The 19,902-nt window shown below is 32.4% G+C and overlaps 2 protein-coding genes across 5 annotated transcripts; both read right to left on the bottom strand.

Moving 5' to 3' along the window:
- Positions 3,277-10,717, bottom strand: LOC109357737 (fe-S cluster assembly factor HCF101, chloroplastic-like). Of its 2 annotated transcripts, none has more exons than XM_019601763.1 (15): positions 10,588-10,717; positions 10,358-10,495; positions 8,416-8,558; positions 8,282-8,332; positions 7,891-8,046; positions 7,282-7,425; positions 7,056-7,198; positions 6,708-6,777; positions 6,293-6,388; positions 5,997-6,086; positions 5,798-5,851; positions 5,044-5,167; positions 4,497-4,621; positions 4,023-4,145; positions 3,277-3,566 (listed from the first exon to the last, which is right to left on the bottom strand). In XM_019601763.1, exons 1-15 carry the CDS (start codon positions 10,670-10,672, stop codon positions 3,495-3,497), a joined length of 1,614 nt encoding a protein of 537 aa, XP_019457308.1. In that variant the 5' UTR covers positions 10,673-10,717; the 3' UTR covers positions 3,277-3,494. The 2 variants fall into 2 exon arrangements, with proteins under 2 accessions (XP_019457308.1, XP_019457309.1); XM_019601764.1 differs by having other exon boundaries at positions 8,416-8,543.
- On the bottom strand, positions 12,390-19,498 carry LOC109358698 (VIN3-like protein 1). Of its 3 annotated transcripts, none has more exons than XM_019603093.1 (5): positions 19,205-19,498; positions 15,647-15,903; positions 14,813-15,428; positions 14,087-14,397; positions 12,390-13,957 (listed from the first exon to the last, which is right to left on the bottom strand). In XM_019603093.1, the coding sequence occupies exons 3-5, from the start codon at positions 15,244-15,246 to the stop codon at positions 12,786-12,788; spliced, it is 1,917 nt and encodes a 638-aa protein (XP_019458638.1). In that variant the 5' UTR covers positions 15,247-15,428; positions 15,647-15,903; positions 19,205-19,498; the 3' UTR covers positions 12,390-12,785. The 3 variants fall into 3 exon arrangements, with proteins under 3 accessions (XP_019458638.1, XP_019458637.1, XP_019458639.1); XM_019603092.1 differs by lacking the exon at positions 15,647-15,903 and having other exon boundaries at positions 12,390-12,769; positions 12,814-13,957; XM_019603094.1 differs by lacking the exon at positions 19,205-19,498 and having other exon boundaries at positions 14,813-15,465; positions 15,647-15,704.

Genomic DNA, 19,902 nt, shown 5'->3' with positions numbered 1-19,902 from the left:
GTCATGTACAAATTAGTTGTATACATTGGACTTAAACACTCAAGTTTTAAATCTCTTTTGGGTTATATAAATGTAGTGTTACCAACAAGTCATTAGTCTAATAGTATAAGACTCAACTAAATTTTTAGAATGATAAAAAACCAAGAATCAATTATTAAGAGCAACACTTATTAAAAATGGTAGCCACACTCCAAAAAAGTATTATTTCCTTATAAAAAAAAAATGAAGGAATAGATAGTAATAAACTTTTGATTATGTAATAATCTAATAGTTATCTTTGAGACAGAGGGAGGTGGGGTCCATGTTTTGTGAGACAGAAAAGGCCCAGTTTGTCCTGTTATGTTGATATCGCCAGTCACCATATAAGTCCAATGACAACCTTTTTTCCATTATTAAAAACAATTCATTCTTTTGCTATTAAACTTCGCCAACCCCACCACTTTCTTCTTCTTTAATTCGCCAACCTGCACTGTAAAATAACTCTAATAGTTTATTCTATTTTTTTAATACTTGCATAAAGTTACCTTCACACTTTTTCATGCTAGTTTTTTGTATGCTTATTCGCTTATAAATACTTCTTTCTGATGACAAATATACACTAAATAATAATTTCAACTCTTATTTTAGTTTTTTTAACTTAAATATGCTTTTTTTGTCTCTTTAAAAAAAAGTAAATATTTATAGTCATTATAAAAAATTGAATATAACCTAGTATCTCTAATGAAAAGAATATTTGATTTGTTCCTAAACTAAAAGCCTCTATTCTATGAGAGCCAGAGTTTATAAATATGATTAGGAGTTTCTGGTATGTGTTAAGATCAAATTTCTAAGTGGGCTTCCAACACTAATTTATAAGGTAAATTAGCATTATTAGTCCTAACTATGCTGGTCTTGGAATGATTTTAGCATATTCTTGTGGTTCAACCTTGGGTGGAATTGTTTGGTCAACAAGTTTATGGGCCCCCTTTTTGGAACCTAAACTTTAGAACAAGTTCTGATAAATTAAATAAGTACTGAATTATATGCTATGTCCACAAGGGTGTGATAAATTAACTCATTCCTAAGTCATTAAACATTATCTTTTTCATAAGAATCCCAATTAGATACAAATTCATTTATCTAAGAATTTAACCGTCCCATTTGCCAGACTTATGTGGACAATGTCATAAATAGGTACCATTTAATATGGATGCAAATGTCATATTCATTTGGTTGATTTGAGAGTTATGGAATTTGGAGTTAATGGTGAAATTGCAGTTTACAATGTACATATTTGAAAAGTTGAAAGTTTGTAGGCCTTGTATGAAAATTGTAGTACCAAAAAATATCTAGATACATCCTTTGTTATTTAAACCTTGGCCCATCACACCAAAGGAAAATCATGTAACAGACTTTGAAATAAGGAAAATAAATGTTTGATGTACATCAACATAGGGATTTATATAGTGTCGTGTCCTGTTCTGTTTTGATATCTTTTCTGAAAATTTATTACCTAAATCTGTGAGAAGTTGTACTAACCCAGTGAACATTCCAAGCTTATGCAAGAATTTCTCTTAATAAGAATGACTTAATTAATTAATCACACAATAGTTTAAAACAACTATATATATATATAACACCACAAAATTCATAATCAAAGAAGTTGAAAATTGACCCTCTAAAGCAGAAAGTTAGTTTGGAAAATTAAAGCCGTAAAGGGGAAAGTGTGAGGCAAATGAGGTGTGAAAAATCTGGTCTCCCATGATTGCTATCGAATAGAACATTCAAACCTTTATTGTCGTCTATAAAATATCTCTAATGGGTCTGATTTCATTTATAGCGCGGCTTCTAATTTTGTTGCCTTTTTCTTATTTATTATTTGAAAACACACACAACTACCATTAAGCCACATCAATCAATGAGAATCATATGTTAATCGATACTAGAAAGACTTGTGCTGAGACATATCTATTTAAAGAATTAATAAAATCTTGAAAATGTATTAAAATTTTAATTATAACACCAAAATACAAAAAGTATAATTATCTACAAATATGATGTATTCAATACGTATTATTCATATGTATCTGACTCAAACAAGATTAAGCTAACAATGTATGTTCATACTTCATAGTGTTTAATGCATGTGCTCATTAAATACATTAGAATGACAAGAATGGTATGGTTTTGCAATCTTTGCTTAAATTAGTTGTTATCATTTTACCAAAACTATATATGAATGGACCCATTAAGTGCCAACTGTTTTAATTTGTGTCCACTTCCTAAAGAAGATATTTGAGTTAGTGGCTACACATATTTGATGTGGAGAGTAGTCTCTCTCCCAAATATCAAGATTTCTCTAAGGTGAACTTGTGTGTAAAATAATAAATTATGGATCAATTATTGAATAGCTAAAATCATCAATATCACAATTCATTAAATGATAAAAAATAGACACTTTCTTGCTTCACACAAGATAACTCTAGTTGTTTTTCTTCTTCCTATGATATATTTTAGGATGTATCAAGTAGAGAAGCTTGCAATATTTGTTACATCACTACATCTATTCTTATTTATTTGTTTTATTGCTAAAAACACATCCTTTAATTGAAATATATTCATTTCCGTAATATTCAATTTTGTTCCCCCCTAAATACTCTTATCTTTATTATATGATATGATACATTCACATTATATGATATTTTACAATTTCTTTAAAACATTTATTTTTCACTCATTTGTCATGATAGAACAATAATGCATACATAGTTACATTCAATTAAAAGTTTATTGGTTTTAAAACTACCAACTAAGAAATGCTACAATATTAATCAAGGGGAATTGTAATATTATAGTATTTTTGGAAAATATTAAGAAAGTTTACTAAATTAACTATTTTTGTTGGTATTCTAATTTAGTTAAAAATATCTTATAATAAAGATTAGAATATATATTTTTGACATAAACAACAATTAAACCTTAACCTTTATCCTTAACCCTCATAGATGAGACCAATTACATGAATAAAAAATATCATATTATCAACAATGTAATATTCTCTGAATCATTCTTAATTATTTCATCTACAATTATTTTAAGTCTTATTCTATCTTTAGAAATTGAGCTAACATTCTCTTTTGATTTACTCTCTTTAGTGTGACTTCTATCGATCTCCCCACAAAACCACATAAGTCAATATTCTGTCATCTTTCTATAAGTGTTTTAGTAAGATACCAATTTACATATTTGAACTTCATTAAGTTAAAAGTGGAATTGAAATTTGCAAAATGATACCTGAGACCTGAGACATCATTTTGGATTTTATGGCACATAGCTAATGTATAAGAATGATGCCTATTTTCTGTTGGAATTACTATACAAAGATTTGCAGTGGCAAAATAAAAGCTTTACTTAATGAAAAAAGAAAGAATGAAATAACAAAAACCTTGATGAATTCAGTGAATCTCAAGGAGAGCCTATAATACTTTATCCAAATCTAAGAATATGACAAAATATCATGTTTGTATAGTTGGTTGAAGAGCATCAACTAGCCTTTCCATAGTCTGCAACTGATCATAAGGAGCAATCTGCATCATATAGCACAAGTCAAAATTGACTATAAAACACAGTTGCTAAATGGTGTTATGTATTCAAAAGTGCTTGTTTACTAATTGCTACATAATCCAAAGTTTCCTGAATGCATCTAGTACTAAGAAAAAGAATGAGGGTATATTCTTTAAATTAATAATTATCCTTTTATTTAAAAATGTTTTCAACTAAATGAATGAAGTGACAAATTATTATGAGATTTACTTTGTTATTACGTATTTACTTTTACAAACATTATATATCTTATTTAGTTTAAAAATAAAAATTATGTCTTTCTATTCTCTCTAAAACCAACTCGCAAACAGAGCCTAAGTCTAGTTATGAACAATTGGCGTCTTTTTGGTAAAAGATTTCGATAATGATTGCTATGTTATTAACATATAATTTAAGGGAATCTTTTTCATAAGAACTATGACATGTGACTTGTACATCACCTGGCTAAATCCATCTGGCCAAGTTATCGAAACTGCATAATTTCCCATCGGCCGAATTTCTTCAGGTTCAATATCATCAGGAATATCAGTGTACTGCAACTTCTGTTCCCCCGACCATTCATCCTGTTTTGAAGAAGATTGGTCATTTATGAGATAGAGAACTAAATTGAGCTTGATATGCAAAAGATCCATGCATAGGTGAATATAATTTAACCAAACATGTTCACCAGTCAGGGTTATTCCAGTGTTGTCATGTATATCGACGTCATCAGAATGCATTGTTAACTTTAAATTATGAGGGTTAGCCTCTGCGCAACAATAAGGTTGTCTGTCTTGTAACAACATAGAAAACAACCTCTTGGCTTGCAATGGTAAGACGAAATATCTCATCGTGCATTGAGTTGTCTTTTTTTATTGTTAACTTTAAACTATAAATTTAATATACTAAAATGTATCTCTTAAATATGCACATACCACACTCTGAGCAGAGCGATCATTCCGTCGCACTGTTGCAGGATGCAGAAAGATTTCTTCATCTGAATTTGGTACCTTCACTTTAATTGCCTTGATTGATTTATCATATGTGACAGCTGTTGAAACTGAATTGAAACAAGTATTTTTAATGAAAAGAAAACATGAATGCTTAATAGAAACTGAAATCTTGTATTACATTAGGTATTAGAAGTTCCTACATTTCAAAACTTAACACAACAATCTTTTTTACTGTCTAATTCAACCCCACTAAAACTAAAAGGTTCACAAACAGGTTAACCCCATCCATATAGAACAAGGGTGGGAAGGGTTAGGTTGTTAGGTTAATCCTTTGCAAGGACCTTTTCCAATTACTGCCTACAGTGTTGTGAATTTGTTTGCCTAAAATTAACGTATTTTGTTTATGTGTATTAAAAGGAAAAATCGCATTCTATTTCTAGAAAAAGGTATCACATAACTTCAGTCGCTTGTTATCAGATTTGATAAGATTCATTTTCTTCTCAAATATCATCAAGCAGAAATAAAATACCTTGTTGGCGTATCTTGGCACACTGCTGCACAACACATACTCCTAGATTTTGGAATATCTTGGAAACTTCGCCTTGAGGATCAGCCACCACTTCAGGCATTCCACTATCTCCAGAAGCAGATAACTGTGACAATCATTCAAATAAGCATGGCTTGTGTCTCAAATCTTATTTTGCATTCAGCAATATAGCAAGGACATTGAAAGTTTGAGATTGGTCTAAACACAAAACAATGCTCCTATAAAATTCACAAGTCAGCAAGCACAGGCACACCTAATTCCAGTGATGTACTAACATCAGAAACATGTCGAACAGAGAAAATAGCTGTGGAGTTAAGTAAAAAGGATCCTCTGTGCACGAGGAAAGTGGAGATGCTATGGTTGGGGAAGTTTGTTAGAAAGGTTTTGCATTCTCTTTTAAAGCTCCTGCACTGCATAAGAAGGTGGGCCTAAAGAGGTGATTCTAGGTTCAGGTGGCAGATTTTATGCAATTAGGAGGTGGGTGATGCATTGCAACGCCCACTTTAATCACCCTTGCATGATTGGGAGTAGCAAACGGTGGAGTTTTCAACTCATCTAATTGAATAAACCGTACACGTTAAAGATATGTTTAGCTGGTAGTACCTAGCTTTATAACTTATCTCCTGTTTTTTATTTTTATATTTGGGTTACACGACCACGCAATGCAAGGAAATAACTGAAAAGAACAAGCAATATATGAAATAACATAAAAAGATGGACATAGCGTGATACATACAGTTGGTCTGATAGGCAGATCAAATAGATGAGGTATTCCAAACTGCTGAACAACCTGAGAACATGATCAAACCATCAAACATTTTCAATAGACACAGCTAGATAATTGTTTCATATTAGGTGTCATAAACACGCCCATATTTTTCTATTAAATATGATGAAGCAAATAAAAAGTCAAAAATCAGAGATGCTATCCATGCCTGAGAACCTGAACCTCTACCAAATGGGTGATATCTTTTTCCATCAGCATCAAAATGACACATGTTCTCCACAACAGCTACGCATGGCACCTTATGCATTAAAGGACAAGAAATGTATGTAAGTATCAACTGTGAATAGTATCAGATAAAATGATTCAAAAGTTATGACTGGAAAATAATTTGACAAACATTATTGTTGGAAATGTCAAATAGAGGAAGGGTAAAAAAGTGTAACACCGATACTGGTATGAAATTGAAAAGAACAAAAAGGAATAACAATGGCATTCAATTTCCACCTTAAGTTTAGAAAACATCCGAACTCCTTTTGCAACATCAATGAAGGATAGCTTTTGAGGAGTGGTAACAATTACAGCAGCAGTTAATGGGACTATCTGAATATACATGCAACCGAAGTCAAATTAAACAAGGATTAGCAACTAGAAAAAAGAGAGGCTAAAATTACAGGATATACACAATCCTGTATCCAGGCTTCAACCATACATGATCAGGTTGGCCTGAATTTCAGCTCGATGTATAATTAGGCCAAATTGGCCTGCACAATATCAGCCCCGTCACATTTTGAAGGTGATTGGACTCGCACAATTTCAGCCCAACCACAGCGGTCAAAATGTAATATGGAGCAAGAGAAATGAATAATGAACGAGAAGACAGCATGAAATAGAACAAACTAATAGTAGTCCAAGGCACAACCTGGCATAAAGTGAGTTGAATATCTCCAGTTCCAGGAGGCATGTCAATAATTAGGTAATCCAGGTCGCCCCTACATTGTGTAGAACAAATCAGGACTATATGTCAAGCAGAAACCATTTGATCGTCGATCTAAATTCTGGGGCAGACCAAATGTAAAACATAATATATAGTGTAGTTCATTTGATCTTCAATGCAGATTCTGGAGTAGACCAATAAACTTGAATCTTGAATATTATAAAATATTGATATAACACAATAAACACAACACAAGTTGCAAAACCATATAACTTGATCCATGTTCTCTGCTTAGTAAAACAATATTATGCTTTTCAGAAATGTATAGTATACCACTCAGTAGTAGTCAGAAGCTGGTCAATGACTCCAGAAACCATTGGGCCACGCATAATTGCACGTCCTTGTCCAGCAAATCCAAAAGAGACCAACTTCACTCCCAAGTACTCAGTTGGAATTATGGTCCTCTTCTCTGCATTCTGCAGCACGAGTTTCATCAGTTACTGTTTGCAGTATATCACTCAACTACATGTTAAAAATCAATTGATTTATCATATATTACCATTTCTAACACTCGGTTTTCAGGCGAGACCATAGTTGGTAAGCTTGGGCCGTAAACATCAGCATCAAATATACCAACTCTAGCACCCATATCAGCCAAAGTGTATGCAAGGTTTACTGCTACAGTTGATTTTCCCACACCCCCCTGCAAATGTTGACATAAAAATGCATTTAGGAAATGAAATGCAAACCATAGTCAATAGATTGGATCACATTTCCCACTAGCAAAACTGAGCTTCAAACCATAGTTGAAACACTAAAGTTGGTTTTCTTTTTCAGGAGCATTCTTCAAATGCATTTAATAGAAAACAAAAAATGAATGTATTTTTTCTTTAAGCACAAGAAATCCATGTATTTGATGTTCCATCTAAAACACCCAAGTGAAAATTTTCATGTGTTATGTATATAATATATATATATATATATATATATATATTTTTTTTTGAAAAGGTTCTATTTAACTCATTTGGATACCATGGTCTTTAAACAACAGGAATAAGGAACAGATTTAGGGGGGAAATATTGAGAAAAAATCACCTCAAATCATGGCATACAAAACCTATATAACATGACTAATATGATAAAGAAAAAACTCTAAAAAAAGATCAACCTTGCAACTGGACACAGCCACAATATTTGAAATTGTCTGAAGACCTGCTGGTAGTTGCTCTGAAAATAAAGGTTTTGCTGGTTGTGCAGACATTGTAACTTTTACATTCTTTACCCAAGGGAGCACTGCCACCACTTCATTTGCCTTCTGCTCAAACTGTCATTCATATGTAGTCATTAATTTATAGTGTCTACAACTTATCAGACTCAAACATCACATTTACGGATGGGGAACGGGACCTAATCAAGCAGAAAACGCTCCTTTATTTATATGGAAAATAAATGTGATATCTCATTTATTTTCACTGTTGCTTAATGAGTCTACAGAACAAAAGTCTACCACTCTAACCTACATCAGTCGTAGCTCAAACAATGGCAGTTGTGTCATTTACCACGTCCTTGATTGGACATGCTGGTGTAGTGAGCTCTAACCGAAACGATACCTGAGATTCAATGGAAAAACTTTTGGTAAGAACATTATCATATACAAGTGTGTAGCAGAAAGTTTTATGACTGTTTTTAATACCTCCCCAAGATCTTTATCGATCTGCAGATCTTTCACAAATCCACATGTAACAATATCTGTTCCAAAGTCTGGATCAATGATCTGAGACAAGGCTTTTAACACATCGTCCTCAGCGGTTCCTGTTGATGCTGAAGAAGGGCCAACTGCATATATTGGAAAGGGATAAGTGAAACTGAAATGTCTTGAATATAAAAATCCACAGAATTAAGGAAGGAAACAACTACAAGTATTCCATTAATAAACCAATTCTTGGTTATCTGGTGGCTAAACAATTATGACATGTTACTCTCTATAACAAGCTGTTATGCATGAGAATTGTCGAAAATTTTCCAATATACATCAGACAACATCTTTGACCAAATACATGAGACATTAGGCTGTGGACAACATAATGCATGCTTATTCCTTACAATTTTTTCACCTAAAAAGAAATGAATTCGGTACACAGATTTCTATAATTGCTTACTCGATATACAATCTCACTTGTCCCAACTTTCTAAGCATTCAAAAGCCTGAATAACTTGCAGAATGAGAATATAAACCAAACGATCGATCCACAACAAGAATATTTTTAAAATACAATCTAAAATGTTCAATGCAAATCTGCAATCACAGCCAAAAAATTTAAAATTATCCAAATGGTAGATAGGAAAATTGAAAAGCTTACTAACCAACATTTTTTATTTTAAAAAAGCCTTCTCAAGCATGCTAGAAATCATGATTTCCTAGAGAGGCGATTTGGGTTGGCCTTTCAAATACATATGAATTTTGTTTTATTTAGTCATTATTTTTTACTGTAAAGACCTATTTCAGAAACAAATTATAATTCACAACAGAAGATTTGATAATCATGTCTAACAACAATACCAGGGAGTGAAAGAATAGGAAAACTTTCAACAGTTTGCACCTATACAAGCAAGACTAAATCTATGAAATATGTCATTTCCAATTTTCATTTCTCAATAATTTTTGTTGTCTCCAGTATACATGTAGGCCTATGTCCCAAGCTTTTTCCTCAGGACAAACAACCTATAGCACTACTGCATGTAAGATGTTAGTGAAACAATTATTCTAGCTTGTGTAGTTAACTTTCTCCAACCAATAGTTTATACAGAAACCAGCAGCAAGAACTCAAAAAAGGGGGTGAACCAATATTTATGTCATCCCAAAATAGAAGTATCACCAACAAGGCATTGGTCTAACGGTGTAAGGTCCCGCTAGATCCCACAAAGACCAGAAGGTCACTAATTAAATTCCTGGAAACGACACTTGTTAGGAGGGACAGCTATGCACCCCAAAAGTTATAAAGGGACAACCTTGGTAGTACCCAAAAAAGATAGAAGTATCGAATTCTGCTCATTCAAACATACCCAACAAACCCAGAAACCTTGAAATTAATTTTTTGCATAAATTTAGAGTGTGTTCAGATTAGCTGTGAAAAATAAATTATATCAATAATCAATTATTGTTAAAAGAGGGTGATCTCCGGCACAACAGTAAGGTTGTTTGCCTTGTCACATGGAGGTCATACGTATATCTACCATCCCCAGGTCCCACCAGGTGAGCCGCTCGTAAGCAATTATTGTTAAAACAGTCATAATAGAATCAATTCTATGTTTGGACGTGTTTGCTAAAAAGCTATTGTAAGATAATCTATTCCATTCGAGTTGATTGAATTAATATTATTTGTTTAATCCTTACTTCTACAGGGATGAAATAGGGTAGTTTGAATGGTTTCAAATAATCAAACAGCTTTTTTTTTTCAAATAAGCTTCGAACACCAGCTACTCTGAAATATGTTTTTCCCTATAAAAATAGTTTATTTATACTTTAAGCAAATTTGCAACATGTTATTTAAAGGAAACAACCTTTGAAAAACACACACTTGAGGTCCAAATGTAGAAATAAGCAATTTCGAAACACAGAAAAGGAATCAAAATACCTTCAACAGGAGCAGCTTTTGGAGTAATATAGGTAAAGGTGGAATTTTTGTGAGACATCCATATTGAAGCTTGGTTCCTTTGAGAAAAATGAATGGAAAATAAAGGTGAAGACTTTACAGTCACAGAAGGAACCAAACCTGCAAAGAACAAAAACAAAAACAAAAACAGTGATGAGCATAAAAACATGATAGGAAAGTATAATGAGTGAGAATAAGATAAAAGTGGATACCCCATGTTGTTGTAAAGTGTGAAGGTTTTGAGGAATTGATAGAAAGGTATGGTGAAGAAGAAGAAGAAGCATGAAGAAGTTGCATTTTCAGAGAGATAGATAGAGAGGCTAGTTGAGTCAGTCACAGTTTCTGAGCCTCATGTTTCACTTGCTAATGTTTTTTTTCTCCATATATATTTAAAAAAAATATCTATACACTTTATTTTATTATGTGTAGATATTAAATTCTTTTTTTTTTTTAGAAATATATCATCTAAGATTTAACATCTTCTCATAAACTTATCATCATTTGCATGTATATAAAACTAAATAAAATAAGATGACTTTATAATGAAAATTGTGTAAATGACAAGAGAAAATATTTTACATCATCATTCATATTTATGTTTTAATAATAATTTATTTTTAAATAAAAATAATACATATGAATAATTGAAAATTAATTAATGTGATAAAATTCGTTAAATCATAAGGGATTAGTTCATTCTAATAAGGTGAAGAAATATATTGATAATACTAAAAAATAATAATATTAAACTCATAATTTAATTCAAAATCATTTATGAGCATCGTTTGCGTTTTATTATTGAACTTTAAAACATTGATATTTGTTTGTTGATAAGAAAAGGCATTAGTTTAAATTTTCAAATTATACTTTTCAATAAAAAAATTACTCTAGTTTAAAACAATTTTTAATACAACTACCTAATTCAATAAAGTTATCAATATAAATTAAATTTGACATAAATAAAAGTTATACAGACAGAATTAAATTATAAAATAAAATATATAAAATTTATTGTTGGTGATGATGATAGATTTAATTTTAGAGATATTATAGGAATAAGATGTATGATAAAAATATAAATTCTTGGTAGATAAAATTATGTTTTTGAATTTGTTATAAAAATTATATTGAATTTCATTTACAACAAAGTTTCCATAAAACGAACATATCCATGAAAATTAAGCAAATAAATTAATTTTAGGAGAAAAAAGTTAGACATAGACTTCAATTCCTCATGCCATTCTTTCTCTTATCATTTTGTAGAAATAAGAAACATTTTTATTGGTAGATCCAATCAAGATATGTGAAATATCATAATATTCTCTCTTTCCACTAAATAACCACATAAGAAGCAAACAAGTTCCAAATCCCTTAAACATTATGCATGCACTTATACACTACTAATTTTTATAGTCTTCTTTTTCTCTTTTAACTTCCGAAAGAAAGAGTAGAATTTATTGCAGAAGCATAACTTTTCCTTTTAACTTCATTTGTTCCTTAATTTTTAAAGAAAAATTAAACTAAACTTATTATGTTTCCAAAGTTTCACTCATTAAAATTACATTGAAAAATGTCAATATAGTTTTTAAAACAAGGATGTGTGATATAATAAAGCTAGACACTAGAGATGGCACATGTAATATTCACAAATTTTAATAATGCTACTCCTAGGGAGAGTATTATCAAATGTGCCATCAGGTTAGCTTATTTCAATCAATCAGGGTTACATAATTAGTTAGGTGAAAAACCTTAGTAGAAGCATCATTGCACTTTCCACACAATGGTTGAAGTAGTTATTTTATGCTTATAAAAAAAAGTAGTTTTTTTTTTCATTTGCATGCTTGCTAGTAAAGTGATTGACAAAATATTATAGAGATTCGACAAAGTTTTATATTGATTGTCGATTGTCTAACAAAACCTTCACCTTCTACATGGGCTTAGGACCAACTATGTATAGTAAGTACACATATTAGTGAGTGACAAAATAACAATAAAAAAGAGAAGAACATGATGATGAACAAAGTCGGCAATCATATCATGTTGCTTCATCAAATGAAAGTAATGTGCATAAAGTTTCAACATTAACATCTTCCATGATTAAATTCATAATTGAAAAAAATTGCAGTAATATAGTAAACATATAGCAAAATAGCCTTCTATATCCTGAAACTTCATGTCCAAAGATCCTCCTTCCAAGGAAAAATGAGTCACTGTCTAAGCAACCATCAATGCAAATCCTTCTATTCTAGCAGGACAAAACTCGTCCCCAATGAAAATGGATCACTTAGAAGGTGAGCAACAAAAATTGCATGCACAATGAAGGCAAAAACAATGAGGATGATTTGTCACTGTGAAATGGCAAGTCTTGAAGCAAATAGTAATCTTGTATAACAGGATACCATCCACACTCTTAATTTGATGCCACCACCTTATTAGAGAACCCATTTCTTGGCCTCTTGTTGGATATTATATCTGAAAATGAGTCAACTAGTTGCCCTGCCAAACTACTTGGATCGTCAACCAGAGTTTGAATGAAAGTATTAACCACCCTACGTTCTTGCTCGGTCGACCTCAAACTAAACCAAGTCAGCAACTTCAACCTGAATTCCTGTTTGATATGACCCTGACATTCTAGCCATCTTATTACTTTCACACAATACTCAAAGTTCTCATCTAAGGACAATGAACCATCAGGTATGCATAAAGGAGACTCATTTATCAAAGTGCTGTCACAGTCAGGTGTCTCTTCATTTGTACTTGCTATCCTTTTCCTACATGCATCTACGCGAGAGTCAACAGCCGGAACTTCTGCGGTTGGCCCATGAGTCCCAGTTTGGGAATCACCACTACCATGCAATCTTGTTAAACAATTTTTCTCTAGATCATGAGAAGCAGCATTATCATCAGCCTCAACAGCCTGCTGCAATGTGCAACCATTATCTTCATCCCTTGAAGACTCAAAAGGAGGTATAAGCTCTTCATTTAAATCAGGCATCGAAACAACATTTAAATCAAGCCCTCGAGAAAATGAAGGCAACTGATCTTCTGGGCTTGGTCCACAGCATTTTTTCTTATCATCACAGAAATACTCCTCCAAGCAATCTTGTTCTTGGGCCCAAGCAAAACACAAATTTTTTCCAAGGTCTCCAACCTTAAATCCAGAGTCTTCCATTTTGGGATCAGGCTCCACTTTGGAGGCAGAAGAGTTGCTTCCAGTTTGAAGGTTCTCCTTTTTATGATTCATAGCAACCGATGAAGACGAATTCTTTTCCAATATTTCGATGCTTTTGGTGAAACACTTGGTCTCAGAATGACCCAGATCACCAATATCTGTAAAAGATATAATCCGAAAAGTATATTCTGTGCAAGGCTGGAGGTCAGATATCAAAATCCTCCTCTGATTTTTGGGAAACACACAAACAGGATCTTCTGTGTGCGACTCATCCCTGCTCTTGTAATACCAGAGCTTATATCCCTTAATGTGCTCCGAAGATACAATTGGCATTTCAATTAAAATGATTTTGACTGACGAAGCAGTTACCTCTTCAAAAACAAACTTGCATGCAGCATGAAGAGAACCCTCTGCGTGTTAAAGAAGCTCATAATATTCATATATATAAATGAAATTCCTTTCCAGGCAAGAAAAAATTAAGATATTTAAACTAAAAATAAATATATAAATAAATACAAAACAATTGTTCCAAGTCCAACCTCTGGATTCTGGACTTATATTGGGAATAGTGGCCAACCACTCATCAGCTTTCTCAATAGCTAGAGAGCACAGTTTATGTACATCACTTGCAATATGGAGTCTGCTAACAATGCCACGTGCCATCTTGGTAGAAACCCCATCAACTGGACCTACTTCAGTTTCCAGTTTAGTCTTTGCCTCTTTTACCATCTCATGCAATTCTTTAAATCTCGAAGTCCCATCCAGAAGCTTGTAGCTCAGATATATCCTATAACATAGTACATCTACACGCCGAGCATCTTTTGCTATACTTAGCTGCTTCTTCCAACATCTGCCAGTATTAAACATGAACTGCCAATATCATCAACATAGGGCTCAAAATATAGTCACTGACATAGAAGTTGCAGGTGATATAAATGTATCATACAAACTAATCTTCTGTTTCACTACCAAATCAAAGGAATTGAGAAAGCCCGCAATGGAATTTATTTAATTTGGAGGAACCTGTCAAGTATAGCGATAACTGTAGTAATTGCGTAATTGTTTTATTGTTGTACGCATGGCAAGTGAAAGTTGGACAATAAAGCAGGAAACATGGGCAAGTTCTTCTTTTAAATTATTACTAAATTTTATATATAGAATCAAGGTCAATAAATATTTGCAGCAGAAAGACAGAAAATGGAAACGGTTCACCAAAAGTCTCGCTATAACAACAATTATAATGGTAGGAGAAGAATATTTCTCACCCAATTATCCCAGTAACTTTGCCGCAGGATGCACAACAATAACCGCCATCTAATTGCATTAGCTGCCCATGATCGACAACTCCGACTTTTTCATGTTGAAGGGCACAGTCGATATGGCAAGACAACCCACAGGAGTCCCCTTGAGCAGACTCAGATGTGCATACTAACCATAGACTGGGATCCTTGTTATCATCAAAAAGGTGGCAAATACAGCAAGAGCACCTTTTACAAAATGGGTCATATTTAGATAGAACCGCTCTACAAGCAGAATTTTTACAGATCCAGGAGTTTGAATGTCCAAAACCAGAAGGCAGATCAGGCTCTGGTATGAATCGCATGGGGTTTTCACCCTTCCGATGTTGCTTCCTAGAAGGCTGATTGCTGAGACCAGAAACCTTTCTCGAGTCATGTTTCTTTGACTTATTTTCATTCATCTTACTTTTTAACTACGGGTTCTTTTTGTCCTTATCAGAACACATTCGAAGAAGTTCTTTCTTTGGACCAGAATTCAGGAACCCCTGAAGGAGTTCTGAACTTCTTGAAGCATCATCTTAATGAACATTTTTTTTCTGGAGTACTTTGCACACAGTGGATGAACGACTTTGAATACCGGAAACTGGACAAAATAACAGCCAACTGCAAACTGAGTATGACTGGAAAAAGAAGGAATGTTGAACTAAAGTTAGTAATGAAGTTGAAACTCAGATATTTGTCGATCAACAGAAGAAAATTGGAAATGATAGCTCAATCAGACTATTCCAGATTAATAAAAATACATGCTAAAAATGATAAAATAAGTTTAGGTATGAATAGAATGGTAAAGTTCAGCTCAACCTTTGACAGAACAACTTCCTCTGAAGTCAAGGGGAAGTGCCTTAGTTCTTGGAAAAAGAGAGAGCGAGGCTAAAAAATGAATGAAAGTGAATTCACTGAATAGATAGAGTCAGCCATACGACAGACAGCACTGCCTACATGTGAATTAGCTTCCGAGGTCGAGCAGACTCAATCTCACTATAGGATTTGTGAATGAATGCTGGGCTGGGCCACCTCCGAAGTCACTATTTGAACCAGTGAGCACTGAAACTAACAAACTGCCTCCAACCATAAAAAACAATTAGGCTTCCATTTCAGAATAGAATCTTTTATGTAAACAGGGTGAACTGTAATCTGCTTAGACTCAAATAATGTGAAGCACTAAAACCGTGTGATAAAGATAAAAACAAAAGTCTGTGAAGAGTTGAAATTATGAGAAGATGCTAATACCATGCTACATCAGGAAAGAAAGAAATCTTTTAGGTGTTAGAAAAAATATTTGACTATATCCATTCATGATGAACAAACTGTCTAGGAGAAGACCTGGAATCAAGTTCCTCCAGTTGAATTGAACAGATCTTGTTCAAATAATCAGGTTATAAATTATAATCATACAGTAGGAGTTATCAAAGCTAATAACTATCCGGAATAAACTAAAATCATAGAACGATCTTTCGAATCATTCCAAATTCAAACAATAAAGATCAGATTTTGTCACCAAAAATTTGATAATTCTCATCAAGGACAACCGAAGCAGCAAAAATATGATGGCTAATACCTAAATGACTAATTAAAGGAAAGATCAACAGAAAAAATGAGAATGGGAAATTCAATACCTCATAAGCACTGGATCCCCCCTACTGTTGTAGAAAAATAAAAACAAAAGGAAAAGAGATATCTTGACAGAGTAGACACAAGGGGGCAATCTCCATAGTCAACAATATAGCAACTCCTGAAGCAGCATACATGGCCAATTTGCAGCTGCTGAGTTCATATAACCCTTTATATACATTACATTCTATGCACACAGAAGAGCTAGAAATTTAAAAATTTAATTTATTATCCATATCTGAATTAAAACTGCTGCAAATCTTTATACGCGTACACAATTCAAAATATATGGAATGTAATTTTCGTCAATCCAACTCTTGAACTATAGTTAAGAAGCTTGATCTTTCATGTCAGATATTTGAAAAGTTCGTACTCAATAACTACATGATTAAAAGTTAATATTTTCTTAAGCTTAAAATATTGTATATAAGACATATGAATAAATAACTAATTACAAATCAGTTACTGATTATGGAATATTAAGATCATGATCTAAATTATGAAAACAAATAACCAATGGGTGGCTTCTACTGAAATTTGTGCTATAAAAAATTATTTAATGTGGATTAATACATTAACAATCAATAAAGGCTGGACATGGTGGTCGAAGACGAAGCAAACTATATTCAAGTAACTCTTAATACCTAGATTATAAGACGAATTTCAAAGATAACTGCAGAGACACTCTCCGCTTGTGGGAGTAAGGATACACTAAGACACTCTCCGCTTGTAGGAGCAGGGGCACCCTTTTTTATATAGTTACTTGCACACATTGACAGTTCTGATAAAATCATATTCTAATTTGACATCACCCAGCACACGTTTGGGTAATTCATATACCTATCAGTAGAACGCAACTTTGGAAGACTTATATTTTGAAGAATAAGTTCTATATTAAGGAAGGTTCACCCAAGAATAAATTTTAGGTGTGGTAGCCAACAAGACAACTTGGACAGAAAAATCAATAATAATGACCTATATCTAAGCAAGGACTAGATTCAATAATCACACTGACCTCTTAGCATGTGTAACGCCATCGATTTGTACAATGTATACTTAAGCTGGGAAAATTATATCCTCTTGAAATCTATCTAATTATACTCTAACCATAACAGAAACACATTAATAACGCATTAACATTTCATATTTCATATGATAAAAAAAGAACATCGATGGTTGGTCAAAATTTATACCCCAAGTTTTAAAGGCGATAAATGATGTGTGCATTGTGAATATACATAACAGGAAATAATATCATTTTTAAAAAAACCAGGTTGCTTCTGTGGACAATCTTCATAGCCTTTCGTAAATTATTTTTACCTTGTGAAATAGTCTTATGTCATATAATTTGTGATTATCATTTTCCTTAAATAAGGCACTACATAGGTTTCAGAAAGTAAAGTGGTTTCTTATAACAAAAGACATTATCTTTTTTATTTGGTAAGATATAATTCCAAATAACAAAAAAAGATTGACAGGGAATTAGATATTTACCCTTATGCAATCCATAGCCACAATTGTTTTCTAAAGCTATACCACACTGAGTGGAAAATAGATAGTAACCATATATGATCAGTATTTATTAAAAGTTAAAACCACACAAGCTTATACAGAAAATAACTTTGATCCTTGATCCTAAGTAAATAGCCATACAGCAGATTTGATCTTGAGCATCTATGCTTATAACGTAATCTGTGTCATCAAATTACTCCATTTTGGATGATAATTATAGTATGATATATTTCATCATATGAGCCAAACAAGTTTTGCTTTTGAGCCAACAAAAAGGAAACAAATCTTGATCAAGCACACACTAAAAGTTACAAGGGAATAAATTATGAGGTTAAGTCACCTTAAATATTTACATCAATGGGAGGAGCAAAGGAGTGTCATGCATGAATCATAGAAAAGAGGAAACTTATAAGTAAAGACAAGTTATGGATCATTTAACACTTAAAAGTTAAATCTATTTATTTAGATTGATCACTTCTTTTTACTCTTCAACAGATAAAAAGTGGGAAAAACCACGGTTCAAACAAATACATAAATGCCAGAATGTGACTCATTAATTCATCACAATAAAGAAGTAACGCACAAAATTATGGAATCGGTCTCATCATGTGGTCACATGGTGAAGAGAGATAAAAGGATTCAAATTTTCACTGGATCCACTAGTAAAATGTTTGTATCTATTTCTCTGCTATACATGACCACACGAGAAAATACACATGATTTATTCCTAAAATCATAGTGTTGGATAAAATATAAAAAAAGTCAAATCAAGCATAAACCACAGTCCAATATAGCAGCTATAATAACAAAAAACAAGCAAAAATTGAAAACCAGTGACCCAAATGCAATCAACAACAAAAATAGTTTTTTATTCATTTTTTATTTCTTAAGTACATTCCAAAGCAACAAAAAAACGGAATATAGAGATTAAAATGAGAAAGTGAATGTAAGGGGAAGAGAAGAAGCACAATAAAGGCTCACGCATCAGGAAGTAACTGTTCTTCTTATATGCATTGCATTTGCACGCATCAACGTGTAACAAACAAGAGGAGTTAGAAAATTACAGATAGAAAAGTTTATATACACAGATTTTATTTTATTTTTCAAAAAACAGAAGAAAAAATCCAATATTTAAAAGGATAAAAGAACAATTTTTATAAAAAAATATCATGAGGCGAACATGAATAAACGAAAGCCCAGAAAGGAAAAAATGAAGGAATAAAAAAAATCACTGACCTTGGGAGAAAAACCGGAACATGAATTTGTTTTTCTTCGACTACTTTGTTCGTTTGTTGATGTTAGTTTATGATATTGGAGAGAGAAATTGTTTAACAGGTAGTTGCTTACGTTTGAGAAGGTGACAGTGAAATCACGCGCGCATTGTGCGCTTGGGGTTATGGTAGTTTAACTGAAGCTGTAGGAGCTGCATGGTTATGGGATAGTTTGATGAGTCACTTCTCTGTTTCTTCAATCCTTTTCAGGTTTAAAGCATCTTGGAAGACATCAATGCACTTTGTTGTAATATCAAATAGCCTCCTATAGATTTAATCTTTCTATACCAGATTGAATATTATTATAGTGTAATATCAATATAAATATTCATAAAAAGTCATCATCCATTATTTATTTAGAACTTTTTAAGTTTGGATTTGGGATTTTTTTAAACAAATATATTATTTGTAGAAATCAATTTAGTTATTAATCTTTATAATTTTCCTATTAGGAAAAGAAAATAGAACAACCCAATTTATCATAGTTATTATCTCTAATTTCAATTTTTAACAAAGGTGTAGGAATTAATTACTAAAGTGAATCGTACAAGTGCATAATTATTCCATAAATATGAAATTTAAAAAATATAACCGGTTATCATATTGATAAATCGTTTTGAAAGAATATTTCTAGTGTGATCATTGAATCTGACTCTCAATAGC

Source organism: Lupinus angustifolius, chromosome LG10 (assembly GCF_001865875.1).
Source record: "Lupinus angustifolius cultivar Tanjil chromosome LG10, LupAngTanjil_v1.0, whole genome shotgun sequence".
NCBI classification, from domain to species: Eukaryota; Viridiplantae; Streptophyta; class Magnoliopsida; order Fabales; family Fabaceae; genus Lupinus; species Lupinus angustifolius.
This window is presented reverse-complemented; position numbering and strand designations above follow the sequence as displayed.

Coding starts and splice junctions, on each gene's coding strand:
- LOC109357737 (XM_019601763.1), bottom strand. CDS start 10,672: ATGCAACTTCTTCATGCTTCTTCTTCTTCTTCACCATACCTTTCTATC. Junction 8,047..8,281: donor CATGTCCAATCAAGGACGTG/GTAAATGACACA, acceptor TATGAATGACAG/TTTGAGCAGAAGGCAAATGA. Junction 5,168..5,797: donor ATCTGCCTATCAGACCAACT/GTATGTATCACG, acceptor TGATTGTCACAG/TTATCTGCTTCTGGAGATAG.
- LOC109358698 (XM_019603092.1), bottom strand. CDS start 15,246: ATGAATGAAAATAAGTCAAAGAAACATGACTCGAGAAAGGTTTCTGGT. Junction 14,398..14,812: donor AAAGTTACTGGGATAATTGG/GTGAGAAATATT, acceptor TAATACTGGCAG/ATGTTGGAAGAAGCAGCTAA. Junction 12,770..12,813: donor AAGAGGCCAAGAAATGGGTT/CTCTAATAAGGT, acceptor GTGGATGGTATC/CTGTTATACAAGATTACTAT.